This window comes from Phyllobates terribilis, unplaced genomic scaffold (assembly GCF_046119375.1).
Source record: "Phyllobates terribilis strain yellow unplaced genomic scaffold, ASM4611937v1 Scaffold_4__5_contigs__length_816908805, whole genome shotgun sequence".
Lineage (NCBI taxonomy): Eukaryota > Metazoa > Chordata > Amphibia > Anura > Dendrobatidae > Phyllobates > Phyllobates terribilis.
Window position 1 is genome coordinate 696,078,975 of NW_027362764.1, and position 25,788 is coordinate 696,104,762.

Here is a 25,788-nt window from a genome sequence, read left to right on the forward strand (position 1 = left end):
GTGCTCTTAGGAACCTTGAGTAATGCAGAAATTCTTTTGTAACCTTGGCCAGATCTGTGCCTTGCCACAGTTCTGTCTCTGAGCTCCTTGGGCAGTTCCTTTGAGCCCATGATTCTCATTTGGTCTGACATGCACTTTGAGCTGTGAGGTCTTATATAAACAGGTGTGTGCCTTTCCAAATCAAGTCCTATCAGTTTAATTAAACACAGCTGGACTCCAATGAAGGAGTAGAACCATCTCAATGAGGATCACAAGGAAATGGACAGCATGTGACTTAAATATGAGTGTCTGAGAAAAGGGTCTGAATACTTATGACCATGTGATATTTCAGTTTTTCTTTTTTAATAAATTTGCAAAAATTTCTACATTTCTGTTTTTTTTTCAGTCAAGATGGGGTGCAGAGTGTACTTTAATGGGAAAAAAATGAACTTTTTAGAATTTACCAAAAGGCTGCAATGAAACAAAGAGTGAAAAATTTAAAGGGGTCTGAATACTTTCCGTACCCACTGTAGGTGGTCACAGTTGCCCCTGCGCCCCTCCCTTTAATGACCTTTGCACATTTTCATTACCTGCTTCAATACACAAAATAGGGACTGCGTCATACTATTGTTTCTAACGTACATGTTTTTATTTATTTAATACAGATTGTAATTTAAAAATAATAAAAAAATGACCAATATTTTTTAAAAATACTTGTAAAAGAAAAAACTTTTTGGGGCTATTTAAAGTGTTAATGCTGCTACAGCAAGTGATGGTATTTGATAGAATATGGCAAAATATTCAGATTAATAGGAGTACAATTGCCAGGATCTATGTTGATCCTAGTACTGGAGGGGCCAAAGCGTCGGCCCCTGTGCAAGCAACTTCTGCACAGCCCAATTCCAATCAGTGGGGCAATACTGCAGATTATCTCAGGCACCGCCCCTGCAGGACCTATACTGGATGTAACAAATAAAAAAAAAAGTTTTAGCAATTAACTTTTTAATGTTTTACATTTTTGTATGATTTTTTTGCATGTTTTATCAGTCAGGCAATATTCCAATTTTATTAGTATATTTCACTTTGATGCTGCAAGCAAGTACAAAATTATCAGATTTTCTGGATTATAATTCAGATTACCAAGTAGCAAGCATGTAGCCATATGACCAGAATTGTAAAGTCTGGGAATGGTCCGTCATCTCTTCTAATGATATCTCTTCTGCTCCATTGCCGATCTCATTACCGATCACTCACATTACTCCCTTTGCCTCCTCTTTTTTATTTTTTCTAGAATGATCCCACTATTATGAATACTTACCATCTGTATTATCATAATCTTCCAGGAAATAACAGCAAGATTTGTTTTAAGTCATCTGCAGAATGGAAGCTCTCAATTATTGCGTGAACAGATCACATATTATCCCGATGCTAGAAGACTGCTGAACAGTAGAAATGTCTGTGCCCTGTGCGGAAAGTGGTTTCTAGACATGTGGCTCGAGTGTGTAAAGTTTGTGGATGTGAAAAAGGTAATAAAGAAAAACGTACATAGTGACCCAAGTTCATTAAACCGTTGTGGCCACAATTCTGTTGTAAGATTGCAAAACGCTGCAATTTTTTTGTGCAGCCGTTAAAAGATTCCCCGAAATCATTAAGGAGCAGACAGCACATAGGAGACTCCAAGACTGGTGTATATACCTGTGCAGACATGGGGATCAGTGGGTGCTCTCGTCCGCTGGCCCGAGAACGCATGGACCAGGACTCCTTTTCTGTGGGCATAATACTACTCAGGCATCACAGGGTGAGGGTAAAACAGTGTGGCAATACTTTATTGAACCACCAATAGACAATAAAACATATAGAACAGTCCCAGCCAATACACAAGGTGCAAATTATAGAGTCTCACCCTTCCGCTGGTTCGCCAGGATTAGAGCAGCTGCGACTTCAGGGCTTCCAGGGCCAACTACCCCAACCAGTTTCACACCGCTTTTGGCGGGCACCCACAAAGAGGAGGTAGCGGCAAGCTTAGGAAGCTGACAGTTCATAGATGTATGTGGCCAGGTGACTTGATTGGCCCAACCTGTGTGTCCCAAACGTCTCCATGGGCTCAGCGATGGGCAGTTGTCACGCCAGCTGTTAGTGCAACACAGTGGGAAAAGGGAAAGGGAGCCCAGATACTAGGGAAAGGGGGAAGTGGAGACCGCCTAGTCTCGTCTAGTGTCACCCTGTCTCAACTACTGTCAAATGTGTATTCCTCCAGCTGGAACCGTGGTCCATTAAGCTGGCATCCTGTAGAGTCTCTCCGGGAACAGAGGCATATCCCCCTTTTATAGTTCACAACTGTCATTCAGGCCATCATCCACAGGTCAGCGGGAAGGTGGGATGAGGTCAACTCTCATTGTTCGAGTATTTAATCAATCTGCATATTTTGTCCTTCACTGTTTGCAAGTCAACAGGCTACGTGGACTTATACAATGGGTAACCAACATATTAGCAAACATCGATTGTACAATTACCCTGCGTCCCTGTCCTCCAAAGATACTAGACAATAATCTGCAACAAACATCAACTCAGGAGTCATCGTTCAGGCTCATATAACAATGGCCTATGACACCGAAAAATAAGTCTGGCCTAATTAAGAATAAATGCTGTGTTGTCACAATACTTCACATAGAAGACACAAAGACTGCTGAATATACATCACATAGTAGACACTGGGACTGCTGTATATACATCACATAGGAGACACTGGTACTGCTGTATATATTTCACCTAGGAGACACTGGGATTGCTGTATATATATCACATAGGAGACACAGGGACTGATGTGTATACATAACGTAGGAGACACTGACTGGTGTATATATAGCACATAGGAGATACTGAGATTGCTATATATACATCACATTGGAGACACTGGTACTGCTTTATATATATCACCTAGGAGACACTGGGACGCCTGTATATATATCACATAGGAGACACAGGGACTGATGTGTATACATAACATAGGAGACACTGACTGGTGTATGTATAGCACATAGGAGATACTGAGACTGCTGTATATACATCACATTGGAAACACTGGAACTGATGTATATACATCACATAGGAGACACTGGTCTTGGTTTATATACAGCACATAGGAGACACTGGGACTGGTGTATATACAGCACATAGGAGACACTGAGACTGTGGTATATACGGCACATAGGAGACACTGGGACTGGTGTATATACAGCACATAGGAGACACTGAGACTGTGGTATATACGGCACATAGGAGACACTGGGACTGGTGTATATACAGCACATAGGAGACACTGAGACTGTGGTATATACATCATATAGGAGACACTGAGACTGTTGCATATATATCACATACGAGACTCTGGGACTGTGGTATATACATCACATAGGAGACACTGCAACTGCTCATCATCATTGAAACGGGAGCTTAGAGCACACTATCTTCACCCACAAAGAACTTTGTTGCATAATCCTTCGTTGCGTGAGCCATAGCGTTGGTAGTGAACTCTACGTGCATGTGCTTGCAGTCTAGGGAGGTATTAAAGGGCCGCAAAACGTGGCCAGTGGCGCAAGCACTCGGTCCCCACCATTGCACTAGAGTGGAATACAATGGATTTAGAGCTCTGTATCCGAGAAACTGATTTTCAGCCTCTATAAAGAAACAATACAAAATTAATTAGCAAATAATTTTGATACTCAAAGAAGTTCAAGGATAGCCATTTACTATAAGACTGAAGCAGGTGACAGGCTATTTCTTTTGGGGAACTTTGATAATTTCAGTCAGGGGCGACCACACAGGAAATGTTGGATAGGTTGTATCTTAAAGGGAAGCTATCTTCATAAAATGACCTATTGTTTAAAACAGATTTTTGTGTTACATTTTTTTCATCATGATCTTTATTAAAAAAATAAATAATAATCTTGGAATTTTCGCAGTGGTCACTGGGGTTTTCTTTAGACTCATAATTACCGTCCTTTCAGGACGAGTTTACAGCTGTTTCCTTATCAGCAGAGGCTGGATTACAATGACAGGTATCACTACTATAAACATCTGATAATACAGGATCCACCAGTCACAGGCGATGTCACAGCTGACCCTGCTCATTAGATGCATCAATACAAAAGATAAGGTCGGAATTTGAATATTGTGGCTAATGTGCATGTGTAGTTCCTGGGACAATAGGAAGTTAGAGTCTAAAAAAAGTCCTGGTGGCCAGTGTGCACCTAACCAAACTATACAGATGTGTTATTGAGGCATTTGGCTGATTGTTTGTTCATTTTACTTCTATCTCATGTCTGTGGCCAGAATAATACTCCTGCTGATGCCAGGTCAAACGAGTGTTTGTAAGACGGCGTGTTCCTGATCATCAGCCCATGTATACATGTCATAAATCAGCTGACAAAGGAGCAAAACGCTCCTCTTCATAGACTGCCGGGATCATTCATGCATGATGCGGCCTATAAATCATAGTTGTTGGCAGCAGATCTCCTCGTGTATTTGCAGGGAACGTCCTGTATGGGGACAGAATGATCTTGTTGCCTCCTCAGGTCCGGCCATTTTTTGTGTTTGCGCTTTTGTTCTTTCTTCTCCTAGCATTTTACTCTTTTGTTGACATAGCCCTAGTTTTTTGTGGGATGAGTTGTAGCTTTGAATTAGAATATTTACTGTAATTGTAAATAATGTACTGAGAGGTGGGAAATGGTAAAAAAAAAACACAGTTCCACCATTGTTTTTTGAATTTTGTTTTTATGGTGTTTACTAATAAATACTTCAGATGAGTATGATTACGACTATACCAAACTAATATAGTTTGTTATTATTTTAGCAGTTTTAAAAATATCAAAACGTTGTTAGAAAAATATGGCTTGTGTCTCCAATTTCAGATATCGTATTGTTTTTATTTTTACATCGATGGAACTGTATGAAGGCTTGATTTATAGTGTGGATAGCTGTAGATTTTATTGATACCACTTTGTAATAAATAAGACATTTTGGTTGCATTTTTGGGGGGTGGAGGGTAGGTAACTAAAAATGGGCAATTCTTGCATATTGACTGTTTTTTGTTTATGGTATTTTTGGTATGAGATGGATGGACAGATTGATAGATAGATAAAAAATACACTGTGCAAATGGAATACCACCATTCACTCTTTTGGCCTCTGTCAGGTAAATTCAGCCCTTTGGATGCGTTTGGCGTCCATGCCCGGCACATACGTCAATTTGCTTAATAAAGTGTTTTTTTTTCTTTTTCCTTGTCAATAGAAAATGAAGACATCAAACAATCTGCAGCTGTTACCAGTGAAAATCTTACTGTGTTCCTACCAGTGCTTTAACCAGAGACATAGTGATATTTTTGGAGTCGCCGTCCAATGAGGGGCCTTATTGTAAAACATTTCATATGATCTACATAATGTACAGCATTTTCAATAAATGTTTTTTAAGTAGCTACTCAATAGTAGTATTTGCATGTACAGTGGATATAAAAAGTCTACACACCCCTGTTAAAATGCCAGGTATGTCTGCAAAGCCAAGCGCACCGACCTTCTACAGCTAGATCCAGAACAACTGTCTGTCAAACCTGATACACCCATGACAATTCCCTTTAACTAATTTATATGAGGTCTGCAGCAGCTGGATTCTATACTCTCCAGCAGCTGAACCTCAACATTGCACACTGCAGCTGCTGAAGAACCTCTCTGTAAAGTTGACCTGTCACCAGGTTAAAGTGTCCAATTTTTGCTCATTTTATTCCTACTGCTCCCCTGAGGATTCCGTTTTTTTTAATTCACCATAAATTCTATAAATTTAGGTAATTTTATTTAGTGCTAATTCTTATGATCTTTACCAAGGGGGTGTGGCTCCCAGGATAATCACGCAGAGTAGCCTAAAGACTCGCCCTCACAGAATCCTGTGAGGCCCGCCCCCTTGTAAAGACCAGAAAAATTAGCATTTGATAAAAAGGTCCATGTCTCTGGTACCATATGAATAAAAAAAATAATAATTTTGAGGGGAGCAGCAAGAATAAAATAAGATCAAAAATTATAGATAGTGGAACAGAGAATTAGTGTTTGAAGATGACCGAGCTGCTGCAGACGATACGAGGTTCCACACTCCAAGGTTGCTGCAAGTAGTTTTATTATGCGTTTCTGGCTTGAACTGAGTCCTTTTCCAAAGGGACTAAGTAAAAAAGTAACAAAAAAAAAAAAAAGTTTTACAAATTTGTAAAAATATAAAAAAAAAATAAAATCACTAAATAAAAAACTAAAAAAACATACTAATAAATACATATATTTATGTAAGAACAAAAATAAACAAAAAACTACACATATTTGGTATCGTGTCTGTAACAACCCAAACTATAAAACTGTCACACTAGTTAATCCCTTCCATGATCACTGTAAAAAAAAAAAAAAAAGTGGTAAAAACCTTTTGCTTTTTCATCATACTGCCAAACAAAAAGTGGAGTAATATGCTATCAAAACGTAAAAAAAAATAGTTTTATTGTGTAAAAGCGGCAAAACATAAAAAACTATATAAATGTGGTATCGTTGTAATCATACTGACCCGAAGAATAAAGCTGCCTTATCACTTTTTACCACATGGAGAACGGCATTAGAAAACAAACAAAAAAACTATTGAATTGCTGTTTTTTGTTTATTCTGCCTCACAAAAATTGGAATAGAAAGTGATCAAAAAATGTCACGTGCCTGAAAATAGTACCAATAAAAATGTCAACTCGTTCTGCAAAAACAAGCCCTTACATGACTCTGTCGGCTGAAATATGGAAAAATTATAGCTCTCAAAACATGGTGATGCAAAACATTTTTTGTAAAATAAAAGCGTGTGTGACAGCTGTAATCGCACCGACCCGAAGAATAAAGTTGTTAATCACTTATACCACCATGCTAGGAACAGTGTAAAAAATACATAAAAGCAATTCTTCACCTGCTGTTGATTTGTTCACTCTGCATCCCAAAGATCGCAGTAAGGCTCGGCTCACATTTATCCTGCTCTCTGCGCTGAGCGCTTACACCGGGGTTTCCGTGTAAATCTATGAAATATGTGATTCATACAGAAAACCCAGCGGAAGATTCCCTATAATGAGGCAGAAGAAGGCACTGTGGACGCCGTCTGGCCTATTATCCGGCGGTGTCCGTCTTTTTTATTAAGCATGCATAAAAGCTCAGTCGCTCACAGTTTTGTGCAGTTCTGAAAAGAAGGACACCGCTGAACAGAGGCCAGATGGAGTCCAGAGTAACTCTGCTGCCTCATTATCGTGAATCGATCCCTCGGGGGTTTCATCTGAATTATGTCACTCAGAGATTTAGATGGAAACCTCAATGTAAGTGCTGAGCGTAGAGAGCTGGATAAATGTGATCCCAAATGTTATGCAAATTGTTCCCAATAAAAGCTTCAACTCTATCCACAAAAAAAGCCCCCACTTAGGTCCATCATCTGTTAATGGAAATATAGGGGGCTTCCTTGTTACTGGTAGCAAAAAGGCTCTGGAAAAGCAAAATGGGTCCTTACTCCCCCAAAAGAAATCCAGCGAATTCTGCTCTCCCAAATCCAAATTTCCCATTCCTTCTGAGCTCCACAGTGTGTCTAAACCACAGTTAGCATCCACGTTTGGCATTTCTGTAGCGATGAGAGCCACCTAATTTATGGGTGCATATCTTCAGAAGCACAAGCTAGGCACAATGTACTAGTCACTACAACCTACTGGGCACTACAATGTACTCGGTACTACAATGTACAGGCACTACAACGACAGATTTGCAATTTTCACTCAGCAACTTCCACTACCGCTTGTTTCTGGAAAACACCCATGGAGACAAATCATCACTACACCTGTAGATAAATTCCCAGAGGGGTGTATTTTCTATAATGGGGTCACTTGAGGGGGAATACTGCTCTTCTAGCATGTAGGGGCTCTGTATATGCAGTCCGCAAACTATTCTATGAAAGTTTGTTCTCCAAGAGCCAAATTGTGCTCTGTTCCTCACCGTGTGGCTAAGCAGTACTGTACAGCCACATATGGGGAATTTTTAAGTTCAGCATAAATTGTGGGACAAATTTTGGTGCTATTTCTACCTATTTCCCCACGTGACAATGTAAAATCTGGGACTAAAACAACATTTTGGTGGTAAAAATGTAATTATTTTTTCTTCACTGCCAATGGTATAAAATTCTGTGACACACTTGTGGTGTCAATATGATCACTGCTCCCTTACACAAATTCATTGAGAGGTGTAGTTTGTAAAATGGGGTCACTTATGGGGGGTTCTGCTGTTCTTGCACCCCAGGGGCTCTGCCAATGTGAAATGGCACCCGCAAACCAAAGCAGCAAAATCTGCACTATAATATGGTGCTCCTTCCCTTCTGAGCTTTCAGGTGCCAGAAAATTAGTTCCCAATTACATGTAGGGTATAGGCGCACTCAGGAGAAATTGCACAAGAAATTTTGGGGTCTGTTTTTTCCTGTTACCCTTGTGAAAATTAAAAATTTGGGGCTAAAGAAACATTTTTGTAGAAAAAATGTGATTATTTTTTTTTATTCTCACGGCTCAACGTTCTAAAATTCTGTGAAACACCTGCAGGTTCAAGGGGCTCACCACATATCTAGAAAAGTTCCTTGAGGTGTCTAGTTTCCAAAATGGGGTCACTTGTGGGGGGGGGGTTCCAAATCTGACTCATGGGAATATATTTTTAGTAAGTTATTCCCTATTAATTCCACAGCTCTTTACAGACATTATTGGCACTGTTCCCATTGGGGCTCACAATCTAGGTTCTGTTAATAGAACATAAAAAAGTGCATCCTGTAGAACTCAAAAAACTGCCACATAACGGGACCCATGCAGACCCATTAATAATCATTGGGTCCCTCTGCTGAGGATACGTAACTGGTAAGCTGTATCCATGTATCAGGTTCTACAAAACCCTTCTACACCATGAAGAACATAATCTGGAAATGTAATTTTTACATATCTACTTATAAAGTGAATTATAACGTCCAGAGAAATGTCCAGTGATTGCAGCCAGTCTTCTCACAGGGCTCGCTTACAGTCATTGCACAATGTGTTCAGGACACTTGCACATGCAAATAAGGAAATATCTCGGTACTTCAGCCGTTCCAGCTGTCAGGGCACATAGTACAGGAGGGGACGGTATTATACAGTGCTGCATTCACATCTATTAGCACGACTGAAGAGATGGCGGGTAAGAAAGCATGCAGGAAAAGTTACCTGCAAACACTATGGGAGCGATTATCTAGGATCAGCTCGTCGGAGGTGAGACGATGGTGGCTGAGAAGAATCCCCATACTGGAGTGGGCTCCCAGATATAAACTGCAGGACAACTTTATTCCAGATCTCATGTCAGGGATGATGCTGACGGTCCAGCAGGTAGCACAGGGTAAGAAAACTCATTTATCTATAATAATTTGTGTATTAAAGGGCTTGCATGGTGTCCCAATCAGTAGAACGGAGATCCTTAGTACCCCATGTGAATGCAGTCCTGGTCCCTTATGTGCATTATGGTTCAATTAATTGTCTATGGGGCTGACGGGGACGGCCAAGCACAGTACTGACATGAGAAGTAATACCTTATGTAGTGATTTGCCTTATGAGCCCATGCAGCATGATACCCACAATCGTAAAGCAAATATACATTTGATTGATGATATATTTCATTTTGTGATTGGGGGGGATGGAGCGCTGGGGGGAGATCTCTGCACGTAATCTGTGCCACTGTCATCATCATCATCATCACCATTTATGTCCCAGAGCAGAATCTGAGCGCATAGTTGTCAATCATAGTTTAGTACCTTCGTCCCACATTAAAGGGAATCCATCACCAGATTTTTGCTACCCCATCTGAGAGCAGTATGATGTAGGGGCAGAGACCCTGATTCCAGTGATGTGTCAATTTCTGGGCTGCTTGTTGTCGTTTTGATAAAAAAAACTTGTTCTTCTGCAGATCTAGCGGTTCTCTGAATGCTGAGTTGTGTATAACCCCGCCTACACCACTGATTGGCAGCTTTCTGTGCACACTATGCATAGACAAGAAAGCTGCCAATTACAGCTGGGTGCCTGGCAGCAGTGATAATCTCCTACTAATAAAATAATTATTTTATTAAAACTACAGAAAACAGCCCAGTAAGTGATGCATGCTGGAATCAGGGTCTCTGCCCTTACATTATGCTGCTCTCAGATTACATAGCGGCAACTTGGTGACAGAGTCCCTATAATTTGCCTCCTAAACACTAAACACTGGGCATTCAGAAGTGGGGAGCGAACAATTTTTTTTTTAAATTAATTAAAGCAGATCCATCACCATATCTCACAATATAAACTGCATATATAACAAAATAAATCTCTTAAACCTGATGAGACTGGAGTACTTACTGTGAAAATGCATGTCAGAATGTCTATATAAGGCTTGTTTCTCAGGGGAAATTTTTTATGCATACATGAAAAATGGTCCAGTTTTCATCAGTGTATTGGATCAGTGTGTCAGCTTTTGCCATCAGTTTTTTCTCATCTCTAAAAAAACCCCTTGTTGCAGGTTTCCAAGCTTCTATTAATCAATCAGTGAAAAGCGGGCAGCGGTAGGCTGACGATGCCATCTGTCTGCTATCCGAGGTATTCCACAACCCTTACACTAGCATGGAAGAAATTGATCATAGATCAAAAGCAGACATATATTAGTTATTTTTTTGCAAATGCTTGATGTGAGCAAGACAGAGTTGAGCTGTTTTTTTCAGAGTGGTTGACAAGTCTAGGAAACATGGAGGTGGGGGGGGGGTGGAGAAGAAGTCCTTCCTTGGGAACGGAAGCTTAATCCTCTGATGGGATACATTACAAGGTTCCTTATATTTGCTTGTTTTATCGATTCGTGAAAAGTTTGTTGAAAGTCCAGTTTGAGCATTCGTCACTGTTTTCATGCCACGTGGACCTTACAGATCCCTTTCCGTAGTCATTATTATCAGACATTTTTGTCACGAAAAATAAAGGAAAGACTAAGTGCAACACAAAGAGAAGAGGGAGTTGAAGCCCAAACACTAGGGAAAGGGAGGAGTGGAGACCCCTAGGCAGATCTAATATCACCCTGCCTACCCTACCATCCCTATATAGATTCCACACCTATCGCCAAGCAGGACCCTAAGCCCTGGATGTCCCTAAAGCTTGGCCCTAGATAGGGAAGGAGAGGGGTGAGCACTGGTCAGGTCCCACTACAAACTAAAGACAACAAGGTAGACAAACAAAAAGGGGATACACTTAGCTTAAGCAGACAGCAGAGGATTAACACCAACTGTCCTCCAAGGGCACCAGAGAAGAAGCTAGCTGACTGCTAGTGCTCCAGGCTTTCACAAAGGTATATAGAAGTATCACCGGCGATTCCCTGGAGCAAACTTGAGTTTTTTTTAACTCCTAGACAAGGGTGTGTCAATCAGCAGCAGGAGTGAGGTAGCCGCTGGGTCCAAAAGGAAGAAGAATTAAGACGGCGTCTGTAATGCCAGGCGCAGTGACCTTCTACAGCCAGATCCAGAGCGACTGTCTATTAGAGCTGACACACCCGTGACAATTTTCTTCTTACCTGCAGGTCTTGCCTTTGCAGTGATGTCATCAGTTCACCCTGTTTTTGGTTTATATGGCTCTTTCTTTGCCCCGTTGATATATGCCATTTTTGGGATGAGTCGCCATGTTATAACAGGTAACCAAAAAAACATTTTTTAAATGACCTTTTCGAAGTCGTTATAATTCTTCAGCGCTATCGTGTACTTCTACTAATTCAGTCTCACGTTCTGTTTGTATGGCAGGGACGTTCGCTATCACATCCCTGATATCTTGTGCTGCCGTTGAGCGACTGGTTCCACTGAACACCAGCAATGTCACCAATACCTCGCTGGGCGATCCGGGCTTATCCGACTTTGATATGCAACGAATAGGAGTCGCGGCAGCGGTGACGTTTCTTGGCGGGGTCATCCAAGTAACAGTCTCATATGTTCATATATCATTTGTAGTTATTAGCCACACATGTTATGTGACTGTAATATACAGATGCTGATTCAGCCAGTGACCCCTAAAATATCTTCGGGCTATAGAAAGAGCGCAGCCATTTGCTGTCTTGACTATAATGGACTGACCATGTGGCATTTGAAAAAACAAGGTTTATTGTAGCCGATGCCTCTTTGTGGTCGGGGGGTTGAAGTTACACTAGATAAACATTCGTGACATATTGCTGCCTCTCCCTATAAATGTATAAAAGTTGATCAAAATATTATATGTACCCCAAAATAGTAGAAATAAAAAAAAATATCTAATCCCTAAACTGACGCATAATTATTAGTTATGGCTCTTACACAAAATCTAATTTGTTTCCATGAAGCATGATTTTATTGGGCAGAATAACCGAAGGTGATCGTAAAAACCGCCCTCAGACAGGGGCGGTCTGAGTTGTCAGTATGGTGCTTGACAGTGATTGACAGCTGTGATGACCAATCGGAGGCTGGGGCATGCTGAGCTGTCCATGTCTTGAGTGTCAGTTTAGCCTTCCAATCAGGACCAGGGTGTGCCGGGGCTTCATCCATGTGTCTCCTGTTCGGAGTATTTACCTGGCTATTTAGCCAGCTCTCTTCCTTAGATTGCTGTGAATTGTAGCTTTGCTCAAGAGGTGTGAGCTTACTTTGTGCTCCTTGTCTTGTATTCTGATTTTTGCTGCTCGACCTTGGATTTACCTTTGACCATCCATTTGCCTAGCTCTTTTTGTTGTGATCCGCTACCTTCTTGGAATTCTGACCTCGGACTGTTACCTGACTACTCCTTTGTCTCACCCCTTTGTCTATGACGTACCCTCCTGGCTTTTGATCTTGGACCTCTAGACTACCCAGCCTCATGGCTTATCTGTGAGTAGTGGCTAGAATCACAAAAAGAAGCAATCATACAACTATATCAACAAGGAAATAAAGGAGGTCTTTATCCAAAAATGCTTTAAATAATTTCCTAAGTTCATCATTAATCTATTTTTGCATGGATCCCTTTATACCGTACATTCATCCTTAGTACGCACTATGGCCCCAATTCATCAAGACCAGCGATTTTCTCACTAGTCTTAAAGAGGTGGCGTGATGGAGTCAGCCACTCCTGATTCATGAAGTGTGCCACGCCAGAAATCTCACTCCAGTCCTGGAGTGAGATTTTTGGCGTAAGGAACACCACAGATGTCAAGAATTACAAGAGCTGTTGCATCAAATCCCCGGTGGTCCCCAATCTCTCCCCAGCTCAGAGAAGTTGGTGTGAAAACACCAAAAGTTGCAAAAATTAAGCCAAAATTTTGTGACTTCACAAAGCAATATACACCAGAATTCTGATGAAATTGCTTTGATCATGAATCAGGGCCTGTATGGAGCAGAACTAGATGTTTGGCACACTGGATGTAATAAAGTTAATAAGTAGAAATTGATTTAATCAGGGGCTGATTAGATAATAGAAAGGACAAAGCACAGACTGAAGGACATTTAAGGTTATAAATGCCTCTGCTAAAACAAAGCTACATTCTTCTACAGGCAATACAATAATTTATGTATTTTCTTATACTTATGTTACTTTCTTGCTATGGTCCATATTGTTAGAATTGTCCACTCTGGACATCTCCTATGACTTGGATCACTATGGTAAGGGCCAGAGACTTGTTAGGATACTGTTACACATTGCAGGCAAATCGGATGTGTATTGAACAGGAGGATCCATAGCAGAAATGCAAGTATCCAAGGCTGACATGTGGATTTCTTCTGTTGATGTGACATTAATGTGCACAATGAGTAACCCCAATTAATTCAATTTTTTTCCCAGTAGAATTCATAAGAAGAATAAACATGATCTTGTGGTCTTTTTCTTGCAAACTTTTTTTTTCCAAAGCGCAGACAGAAGTTTGCAACGATTTTCTATGAAGAATGAGGATGGGGTATAAAATATATAAAATATCCCCTTTGCTTGCAATTACCCCCATTTCCATAGCATCTGGAGAAGTGACTGTGCACGCTCCCATACTAATCAATAGACAGCGGCCACATTTTCATTTCCAATAGCTTCATTCTTGCCGTAAATGTTAGCACCTGTGACTATCGGACATTTCTGACATACATATATTGTGGATGTGCCATACATATCCCAGATAGGACAACCCCTTTAAAACCTCATTAAACATGTGAAGTGGGAACCATATAAAGATCTTAATCAAAGATGACAAAAAATGTTCTCGTTGTTGTTTCTATGATAGATGTCCATGTTTCTGTTGAATTTGGGCTGTACAACCATCCTATTGTCCGAACCGGTAGTTAGTGCAATGACAACCGGTGCAGCGACTCATGTGGTGACGTCACAAGTAAAGTTCCTTCTAGGAATGAAGATGCCCTATATGTCTGGACCTTTAGGAATGTTTTATGTGAGTATCATGTGAATATTATTACATTTTATTTCATTTTATTTGTAATATTTAGGTTCCCTTCTATATTTTGTTTTATAGATTTATATCTATGTTTTTAAGAACCTCCATCTGGTCAATGTCGGAGCTTTGCTTTTATCCCTTCTCTCCCTTGTGGTGCTGATTCTGACAAAAGAACTTAATGAAAAGTACAAAAGTAAAATCAGATTTGTGATCCCCATTGACCTGACACTGGTGAGTTCTACCTGGGGGGGATGATTACTGAAATACTGACACGTTCTGTAACTATGTAATATGTTTTTGGAGGCCCTCTTGTGGTTTAGAGGCTAATACATTTTATCCTTGGTATCAAATGTTCCTAGTGGGCTGATGTTGTGAATGGAGTCATCCTTAGTGGTGAAAGGGGTTGTCAGTTGCAGATATTCCCTTTTATATGCCCTACTAGGTCACTTAAATAGCATAAGGGAATGTCTCTATGGTGTGACTGCTTGGACTGGCCCACAGGAGAAGAGGAGAATTCTCCAATGGGCCACCACCCTCTTATATGAGCAGTACTTGGCGGCAGACGAGCGGCCTACACAACAAATCCTACAAATCTCCACAAAGAGTAAGAGTTGAGGAGTAGTGAACATCACCACTTGTCATGAATCTGAAGAGTAGCAGTCGTCATGCCCACTTTGTTGGATCTTGGCGAAAATTGGTTGAGAATGCCAAAAGTCACATCATTTTAGTGCGGCCACCAGTTGTGCCAAAATTATGCTATTTTTCAAAGATTTTTATGCCACGATACTGTTTGAAAAAATTTGATGTATCGGACACTTTATTTTGCTCTTTCAAGTATTTTATTAAATTTTACAAAACTAGAAACAAAATTCAAATAATAAAAAAGGGGGAAAGAGGTCAGAAGAGGGAATTTAGGCCATGTGCTGTGTGATTTACCAAGGGATAAGTTAGCCCTTGAAATTCTGGATGAGCATAAACTACCTACGGGTTCCTGATTTTGTAATATTTAGGCCACGGCCCCACTATCAGTATTTCATCAGTATTCGGTCAGTATTTTTTCTCAGGAGTGGGAGCCAAAACCAGGAGTGGGTGATAAATGCAGAATTGGTGACTTGTTTCTATTATACCTTTTCTCTGATTGATCCTCACCTGGTTTTGGCTCCCACTCCTGAGAAAAAAATACTGATCAAATACCGACAGTGGGGCCGTGGCCTTAGCTGGAGTATCATTCAAGATACTTGTAAGCTGCTCCTTACTGATAAAGTTATCACAAATACTTTGTTTTTATATCATTGTGTATAAATATTCTAATTTTGCTTATTTTGTGTTCCATTTTACCTCAATGCTTATTTATTTCATATTCTGATAACTGTGATATGCTCTGTTTCTCCTACAGATAGTTTCAACCTCTCTTGCTTGTTACTTTGCTGATATGCCTAAATCTATTGGAGCTGACGTTATAGGACATATTCCAAAAGGGTAATTTTCCAACCTCAATCCATCTTCCCCTCGACTTGGACCATTTTCCCTGTCCCTGCTGCTGAAAAACATCCCCACAGCATGATGCTGCCGCCACCATGTTTCACTGTGGGTTCTTGGGTGATGAGCTGTGTTGTTTCGGCGCCAGACATAGCGTTTATCTTGGTGGCCATAAAGTTCAATTTTGGTCTCATTTGACCACAGCACCTTCCTCCATACATTTGAGGAGTCTCCCACATGTCTTTTGGCAAACTGAAAACGAGCCTCACAATTTTTGTGTGTAAGTAATGGCTTTTTTCTGCCCATTCTTCCATAAAGGCCACCTCTATGGAGTGTACGGCTTATTGTGGTCGTATGGACAGATACTCCAGTCTCTGCTTGGGAACTATGCAGCTCCTTCAGGGTTACTTTTGGTCTCTGTGCTGCCTCTCTGATTAATGCCCTCTCTTGGCTGATTTGTTGTGGTGCCATGTTCTTTCCATTTGATGATAATGGATTTGATGGTGCTCCGGGGGATTATCAGAGATTGGGATATTTTTTTATAACCCAACCCTGACTTGTACTTCTCAGCAACATTTTCCCTGACTTGTTTGGAGATCTCCTTCATGGTGTTGTTTGGTAAGTGGTGCCTCTTAATGGTGATGCAGCCTCTGTGGCCTTTCAGTAAAGGTGTGTATATACTGACAGACCATGTGACACAGGTGCATCTCACAAAATTAGAATATTATCAAAAAGTTAATTTATTTCAGTTCTTCAATACAAAAAGTGAAACTCATATTATATAGAGTCATCACAGTGATCGATTCAAGTGTTTATTTCTGTTAATGTTGATTATTATGGCTTACAGCCAATGAAAACACAAAAGTCATTATCTCAATAAATTAGAATCATTAACAAAAAACACCTGCAAAGGTTTCCAATGCGTTTAAAAAAGGTTCCTTAGTCTGTTTCAGTAGGCTCCACAATCATGGGGAAGAATGCTGACTTGACAGATGTCCAGAAGGCAGTCATTGACACACTCCACAAGGAGGGTAAGCCACAAAAGGTCATTGCTAAAGAATCTGGCTGTTCACAGAGTGCTGTGTCCAAGCATAATAATGGAAAGTTGAGTGGAAGGAAAAAGTGTGGTAGAGAAAGGTGCACAAGCAACTGGGATAACCGCAGCCTTGAAAGTATTGTTAAGAAAAGGCCATTCAAAAATTGATGGGAGATTCACAAGGAGTGGACTGCTGCTGGAGTCATTGCTTCAAGAGCCACCACACACAGACTTATCCAGGACATGGGCTACAAATGTCGCATTTCTTGTGTCAAGCCACTCATGACCAATAGACAACGCCAGAAGCGTCTTACTTGGGCTTAGGAGAAAAAGACCTGGACTGTTGTTCAGTGGTCCAAGGTGTTGTTTTCAGATGAAAGTAAATTTTGCATTTCATTTGGAAATCAAGGTCCCAGAGTCTGGAGGAAGAGTGGAGAGGCCACAATCCAAGCTGCTTGAGGTCTAGTGTGAAGTTTCCACAATCAGTGATGGTTTGGGGAGCCATGTCATCTGCTGGTGTAGGTCCACTGTGTTTTATCAAGACCAAAGTCAGTGCAGCCGTCTACCAGGAAATTTTAGAGCACTTCATGCTTCCCTCTGCCGAGAAGCTTTTTGGAGATGGAAATTTAATTCTCCAGCAGGACTTGGCCCCTGTCCACACTGCCAAAAGTACCAGTACCTGGTTTACAAACAACAGTATCACTGTGCTTGATTGGCCAGCAAACTCGCCTGACCTTAACCCCATAGAGAATATATGGGGTATTGTCAAGAGGAATATGAGAGACACCAGACCTAACAATGCAGACAAGCTGAAGGCTGCTATCAAAGCAACCTGGGCTTCCATAACACCTCAGCAGTGCCACAGGCTGATCGCCTCCATGCCACGCCGCTTTGATGCAGTAATTGATGCAAAAGGAGCCCTGACCAAGTATTGAGTGCATTTACTGAACATTAGTGTTGATCGAGCGCTAAAATGCTCGGGTGCTCGAAGCTCGGGCCGAGCTCGCCGTGATACTCGGGTGCTCGACCTGAGCAACGAGCCCAATGTTAGTCTATGGGAGACTCGAGCATTTTTGCGGCGGCACCCCCGGCAGTCTTTTAAAAGCCTAACAAGTGCCCAAAACGATAGTGACAGTGCTCAAATGACATGGGGACAGCATGGGGATCGCCCCAGGAAGCATTTCTGACCCCCAGGTCACTGCTGTCAACAACGTGGTCAGAGGTATTAAGCCACTTTTATGGGCTCACAATAAAACGTTCAAAAACGAAACTGAAACTTTTTTCCTGTGAAATATGTTAAGGAATTTCTTTTCCAGGGTAAAGACTTGTGTATAAGGTAAAATAAATAACCAAAAACAAAAATACTCCTCCACACCTTGGGCTATGTTCACAAGTAGCATTTTTTATGCATTTTTGCACTTTTGTATTGCTTTCAACTGTGACAAATGCATTCACCGGGAAATGTCATTTTAACATTTTACAACCTTATCTGGCCATGTGCTGTGTGACACATGCATAAAGTGCTGAAAAGACATGGGAACAGCATGGGGAAGACCCCTGGAAGCATCTCTGACACCCAGGTCACTGTCTAAAAGTGTGCCCATCATAAGTGATCCTTGCCGCATCAGAAGATGCAGACTTGCAACTATCCCCGTGCAAGTTCTAGTCCCAGGGCAGTGTTCAATTGTACCTCCCCCATTCCTTGCTATACAAGCGCAAGTATGCAGCCTGCCACCCACCCACCCCCAGGCTGTAATACTATACTGCTTGCTTGCACTTGAAATTGGGCCTTTTAGGCATGTGGAGGCGGAATCTGGCAACCACGTCATGGCTGCGTTGGCGGCCTGGAATCCATACTCAGTCCCCAGCCGCCCGGCGGCCGGGTGTCCATGCTCGGTCCCCAGCCGCCCCGCGGCCGGGTGTCCAAACGCAGTTCCCAGCCGCCTGGGGGCAGCCGGGTGTCCATAAACGGTCCCCAGCCGCCCCTATTTCTCCTTGGAACATCCCCCCACACACTTTTCTTAGCCCGGCCTGCTTTAGGGCAGCATTGGACGAACCCACCAGAGAACCAGACTCCTCCGGTGGGCCCTGGCTTCTCCATCAGGGGAGTTGAGAGTGCCAAGGTGAGGAGCATGATGATGATGACAGAAGTTAGCATCTGCTTTGTTTTCTTTTAATGCAAGTGTAAGTGTGCAGCCTGCCACCCACCCACCCTCAGACTGCAATGCCATACTGCGAGCTTGCACTTGAAATGGGGCCTTTTAGTTTGGAGGAGGCCGAAGCTGGCCACTACCTCATGGCTGCTTCGGCAGTGAGGTATCCATACTCAGTCCCCAGCCGCTCCTATTTGTCCTGGTGTGCCTTATACATAAGATTAAGCGCGTATACCAAAACATTACCTGTGCCCTCCCCAGTGCATTTAGTGGGAAGGAGAGCCTATTCCGCTGTAGTGTGTGCATGCCAAACCCCTGTTCATGGTACATGCGAAGATGCCTCCCACCCTGCACCTGTCATTGCAGACTTGCAACTATCCCCGTTTAAGTCCTTCCTCCCATTCCTAGCAATGCAAGCGCAAGTATGCAGCCTGCCACCCACCCCCAGGCTGCAATACCATACTGCTTGCTTGCTTGCACTTTAAATTGGGCCTTTTAGGCATGTGGAGGCGGAATCTGGCCACCACGCCATGGCTGCGTCGGCGGCCTGGTATCCATACTCAGTCCCCAGCCGCCCGGTGGCCGGATGTCCCCGCTTGCTCCCCAGCCTCCAGGGGGTGGCCGGGTGTCCATACTCAGTCCCCAGCCACCCCTATTTGTCCCGGTAACCTTTCCCACACTTTTCTTAGCCTGGCCTGATTTAGGGCAGCATTGGCCGAGCCCACCAGACAACCAGACTCCTCCGGTGGGCCCTGGCTTCTCCATCAGGGGAGTTGAGAGTGCCAAGGTGAGGAGCATGATGAGGATGATAGAAGTTAGCATCTGCTTTGTTTTGTTGGAATGCAAGCGCATGTATGTAGTAGCGGCTAGGCCTGAGGTGGTCAGCGTTTTGGCGCATATCCTACCTCCTCCGAGGATTGCTGGATGTTTTCCTGCTACTATCCAAGTTCTATGACTCCCGTTAAAACAAAGCTTCAGGTGATAAATGATGGATGAGGTAGTGGCAAAGGAGAAAGAGCAGGAGGAACAGGGACCATTCACATCAATATCAGGCCAGTCAACCAGATATGTCTTGTAGGATATGTTTCTGTAACAAATGGAGCGGTTCGGCTACACAGTTATAGGGCATACAGTGACTGCAATGCCTAACAAAAATTTCGAGGCACTCCAATGCCCCTTGGAAATGAAATGGAGGTCAGAGGGCCTTAACTAAACCTTTTTTTCCATTTATAGCAACTGGGTCTCCTGTGCACTGTTGGCCTAAGCAGTGAATGTAAGGCTTTCCAAAAATTATGAGGAACTGCAATGCCCCTTACAAGAGCCATGCAGTACAGCATATTACAAACATAAGTCCCATTATTGGGGAGTGGGTCTCCCATAGTATTTGCTTATGCCTTCCAAGCAAAAGCTTCCAAAAATTAGGACGGAGCAACTTGCAATGCCCCTTACAAGAGCCATGCAGTACAGCATATTACAAACATAAGTCCCATTATTGGGGAGTGGGTCTCCCATAGTATTTGCTTATGCCTTCCAAGCAAAAGCTTCCAAAAATTAGGATGGAGCAACTTGCAATGCCCCTTACAAGAACCATGCAGTACAGCATATTACAAACATAAGTCCCATTATTGGGAAGTGGGTCTCCCATAGGATTTGCTTATGCCTTCCAAGCAAAAGCTTCCAAAAATTAGGACGGAGCAACTTGCAATGCCCCTTACAAGAGCCATGCAGTACAGCATATTACAAACATAAGTCCCATTATTGGGGAGTGGGTCTCCCATAGGATTTACTTATGCCTTCCAAGCAAAAGCTTCCAAAAATTAGGACGGAGCAACTTGCAATGCCCCTTACAAGAACCATGCAGTACAGCATATTACAAACATAAGTCCCATTATTGGGGAGTGGGTCTCCCATAGGATTTGCTTATGCCTTCCAAGCAAAAGCTTCCAAAAATTAGGACGGAGCAACTTGCAATGCCCCTTACAAGAGCCATGCAGTACAGCATATTACAAACATAAGTCCCATTATTGGGGAGTGGGTCTCCCATAGGATTTGCTTATGCCTTCCAAGCAAAAGCTTCCAAAAATAAGGACGGAGCAACTTGCAATGCCCCTTACAAGAACCATGCAGTACAGCATATTACAAACATAAGTCCCATTATTGGGGAGTGGATCTCCCATAGGATTTGCTTATGCCTTCCAAGCAAAAGCTGACAAAAATAAGGACGGAGGAACTTGCAATGCTGGCACCCTGGTGGTATAGTGGTGGTGGAGGCTGAGGATAAGGAGAAGAACATAAAACAGCCGAAATGAGGAAGCGTATACCCATGTGTGGGTGTGAAGCGGTGCATGTGAATACACCTCCCGAAATAACACTGTGGATTTGACTTTATGTTACTCTGCTGTCATTCGGTGGTGTTGAGAAGTCTGGCCCAATCCAGCCCTTGTTCATTTTGATAAGGGTCAGCTTGTCAGCATTGTCAGTTGACAGGCGAGTGCGCTTATCAGTTATAATTCCCCCAGCGGCACTAAAAACACGCTCCGATAACACGCTAGCGGCAGGGCAGGCCAGGACCTCCAAGGCGTACAGAGAGAGTTCATTCCAAGTGTCCAGCTTGGATACCCAATAATTAAAAGGCACAGAGGAATCACGGAGGACGCTGGTACGGTCGGCAAGGTACTCCCTCACCATATTTTGAAACTTTCCACTCCTTGTGAGAGTAGCCCGCGCCTCAGAGCCTGTAAGCTGGGCGGGTGTCAGAAATCTGTCCCAGAACGTTGACAGTGTTCACCTGCCTCTGCTGGATTGGAGTTGCATCTCTCTCGCCTGTACGCCTTGGTTGGGCAACGAACTGTGACCTCTGCCGCTAGCGTGTTCAGATGGGAATTTTTTAAGAGTTCTGCAGCAAGGGCCTTCTGGTACTGCCCCATTTTTGTAGACCTCTCCACCTCAGGAATAAGAGAGTGAAAGTTCTCCTTGTAGCGGGGGTCTAAAAGTGTCACCAACCAGTAATGACTGTCACCCAACATTTTGACAACGTGAGGGTCACGGTTAAGGCAGCGTAACAAAGTCAGCCATGCGTGCCAGACTGCTAACGGGCAAGATTTCCGTGTCCTCACCAAGATGACGACTGATCATGCTCTCCCCCTCCTCCTCCTCCTCCCCCCTGTCCTCAGGCCACCCACGCTGAACCGACGGTATGACACTTGTACAGGTACTACCGTCTACAGCGCATGATAGCAGCTCCTGTTCTTCCGCCTCCTCCTCTTCCTCCTCTCCCTCATTGTCCCCCAATGCACGTTGGGATGAGATGAGGCTGGGCTGTGTGTAATCGCCCACTACGGCTTCTTGATCCATCTCATCATACTCTGGCTGCAATGCCTCCTCTTTAATTCTCTGCAGAGAGCGTTGCAAAAGACAGACAAGTGGGATGCTGACACTAATGATGGCATCATCGCCACTCACCATTTTGGTGGCCTCCTCAAAGTTTGTCAGGATGGTACATATGTCAGACATCCAGGTCCACTCCTGAGGTCTTATGTGTGGAGTCTGACCTGAATATCGACGGCCTTGTTGCAGCTGGTACTCCACAACTGCTCTCTTCTGCTCACAAATCCTTTGCAACATGTGGAGGGTAGAGTTCCAACGTGTGGGGACATCACACACCAGTCGGTGTGCCGGAAGCTGCAAACGCTGCTGCAACACAGCAAGGGCGGCGGAAGCTGTAGCCGACTTGCGAAAATGAGCTGACAGGCGGAGTACTTTCACGAGCAGATCTGGGAACTCGGGGTACGATTTAAGAAACCGCTGAACCACGAGGTTAAGCACATGAGCCAGGCATGGTACGTGCGTGATCTCACCTCGCCTCAGAGCCGCCACCAGGTTACGGCCATTGTCACACACGACCATGCCGGGATGTAGGTTCAGCGGTCTCAGCCACAGATCTGCCTGCTCTTTCACAGCTGTCCACAACTCACAAGCAGTGTGAGGTTTATCACCTAAGCTTATGAGTTTCAGCACAGCCTGTTGCCGCTTGGCGGAGGCAGTACTGCAGTGCTTCCAGCTTGTAACTGATGTGGTGATATCGGAGATGGAGGCTGAACATGAGGAGGAGGAGGATGATGCGCACTGTGGGGGCAACTATGACTGACATAGAGCCCGCAATCCTCGGTGTGGGGAGGACGTGTTCCGTCCCAAGGTCCGACTGGGTCCCGGCCTCCACTATGTTTACCCAGTGTGCCGTCAGAGAGATATACCGTCCCTGGCCACAAGCACTTGTCCACGTGTCCGTTGTCAGGTGGACTCTCCCAGTAACTGCGTTGTTGAGGGCACGGCAGATGCTTTGGGACACGTGCTTGTGTAGTGCGGGGATGGCACACCGGGCAAAATAGTGTCGGCTGGGGACCGAGTACCGAGGGACTGCCACCGCCATAAGATTGCGGAAGGATTCCGTCTCCAGCAGCATAAAAGGCAGCATTTCCAACGCAAGCAGTCGTGAAATGTGCGAATTTAGGACTGTGGCCTGTGGGGCGTTAGCTGCGAATTTCCGCTTTCGTTCAAAGGTCTGGGATATGGACAATTGAACGCTGCGGTGGGACGTGGACGTGGACGTTGATGCTGTTTCTTGAGAAACTGCCATAACAAGTGAAGACTGAGAGGAGGGGGCATCTTTACATGCAGTATGGACAGGGGATTGCCTTGCACACACAACAGGGGACTCTATTGCACGCACAACAGTGGAAGAAGCAGTGGTGACACCCGCTGACACTGGTCGTGGACCCTGGGTTTCGCCCCACAAAGTCGGGTGCTTTGCTGCCATGTGCCTGATCATGCTGGTGGTGGTCAGGCTGGTAGTTTTGTCACCCCTGCTGATGCTGGCATGGCAGGTGGAACATATGGCCTTTTTGGGGTTATCAGCAGAGTCTTTAAAAAAATTCCAGACTCTGGAAGACCTACCACTTGTGCTGGCAACGTCCCTCGTGTTGGTGTTACGGGGAACGGTTGCCCGCCTTCTGTCTGCGGCCACCACACTGCTTCTTCCTGCCTGTTGGGGTACTCTGCCTCCCTCCCCCTGTGTGCTGCTGGCCTCACTCTGCATGTCCTCCTGCCACGTTGGGTCAGTTACTAGATCATCCACCACCTCCTCCTCTTCCACTTGCGCACCACGATGCTCCTCCTCACTTCCTGGCAATTGTGTCTCGTCATTGTCCACCTCTTGTGACAAATTGCCAGCGTCGACTTCCTGTGGCCGTGGCTGTTCAAATATTTGGGCATCACTACATGGGATCTCCTCTTCCACCTCTTCAAGCGTATCAGGCGAGGGGCACAAATATGGAAATGGACCAGTGAACAGCTCTTCAGACTGTCCAAGTGTGGGATCAATTGCTGTCTGACGACACTCGGCATGGTGGGAGGAAGGAGCATCAGGGTGAGGAGGAGTATGCGGTCGAGACTCACGGCTACTAAGAGTTGACCGTGTGGAAGACAGACCGGAGGTGGTGGTGCCCAGGTAACTGGAAGTATTATCTGCTATCCAATTAATAAGCTGTTCACACTGATCAGTTCTCAACACTGGTGTTGTTCTCTGCTTCCCTAGTAATTCGGTCAAGAAGTGGGAGCGAGAAGATGTGGCTGTTGGTTGTGGCACATTTTCACCTTGGCCACGGCCCCGTCCTCTGCACGAACCATCACCAGAACGTCCACTTCCACGTCCCTTGCCACGCGCCTTGCCCATTGTAAAGGAAGTAAAATAGCTTACACTTGCACTATCAATGGAAAAAGGGTAATAAAAAATAGATTAGAACCGTGGAAGAGGAAAACCACAGTTCTATTTCTCTGGCCAACACCCGACTCTTTTAAACAATCTGAACAATCAGGGAGAAACTATTACTGTTTTTCTTTATGTAAAAAATACCAAAACCTGAATAATAGAGATTTTTTACTGTGGGATGGCAAAACCACAGTTATTGTTTACTGGGGTATACCAGACAATTTTAAATAGATCTAATTGCGGCTGAACAGTGAGCGACACACTCAAACTGTGTTTTTTTAGATACCAAAGGCCCAAAACTGGATAGTACAGAGATTTGACCCGTGGAACTGCAAAACCACACTGGGATTTGTCGGGCCTACACCAGACTATTTTCAACAGATATATTTTTGTGTCACAACAGTCAGGAGACACTACTGTTTTTCTTTACGGAAAATATACCAAAACCTGAATAATAGAGATTTTTTACTGTGGGATGGCAAAACCACAGTTATTGTTTACTGGGGTATACCAGACTTTTTTAAATAGATATAATTGCGGCTGAACAGTGAGCGACACACTCAAACTGTTTTTTTTTTTAGATACAAATGGCCCAAAAGTGGATAATACAGAGGTTTGAACCGTGGAAGTGCAAAACAACACTTCTGTTTCTCTAGCCTACACCTGACTATTTTCAACAGATATATTTGTGTCTGAAAAATCAGAGACACGCTTTTTTTTGGGGGGGGTAGGGACACCAAAAGGTTACTAAGACGGGTATTTGTACAGTGTGAAGGAGGAAAAAAAAGAGTATTTAGATGAAAAAAAAAGGATTTTTCCTGTCCCCTGAGACCTGGAGCTAAGTCCAGCAATTTCAGCAACAGGAGCAGCACACAGGACTGTAATGCAGTGTTTGCTGGT

General features: G+C 43.6%; 2 protein-coding genes across 3 annotated transcripts in view; both read left to right on the forward strand.

The window, feature by feature from the left end:
• The window catches only part of LRRC69 (leucine rich repeat containing 69), a 42,159-nt gene extending 36,709 nt beyond the window's left edge, over window positions 1-5,450 (forward strand). The window contains exons 7-8 of the mRNA XM_073679574.1: window positions 1,323-1,505; window positions 5,269-5,450. Coding sequence (XP_073535675.1) covers window positions 1,323-1,505; window positions 5,269-5,379 — 294 coding nt within the window. The 3' untranslated portion in view covers window positions 5,380-5,450. The remainder of the gene's footprint in view (window positions 1-1,322; window positions 1,506-5,268) is intronic.
• A 3,580-nt stretch (window positions 5,451-9,030) lies between these two features.
• The window catches only part of SLC26A7 (solute carrier family 26 member 7), a 96,999-nt gene continuing 80,241 nt past the window's right edge, over window positions 9,031-25,788 (forward strand). For both annotated transcript variants that reach the window (XR_012320170.1, XM_073679575.1), the window contains exons 1-6: window positions 9,031-9,419; window positions 11,610-11,720; window positions 11,827-11,996; window positions 14,286-14,450; window positions 14,532-14,684; window positions 15,850-15,932. Coding sequence is in view for 1 of the 2 variants with exons in the window: in XM_073679575.1 (XP_073535676.1) it covers window positions 9,218-9,419; window positions 11,610-11,720; window positions 11,827-11,996; window positions 14,286-14,450; window positions 14,532-14,684; window positions 15,850-15,932 (884 nt within the window). In the remaining variant the exon portion in view is untranslated. The remainder of the gene's footprint in view (window positions 9,420-11,609; window positions 11,721-11,826; window positions 11,997-14,285; window positions 14,451-14,531; window positions 14,685-15,849; window positions 15,933-25,788) is intronic.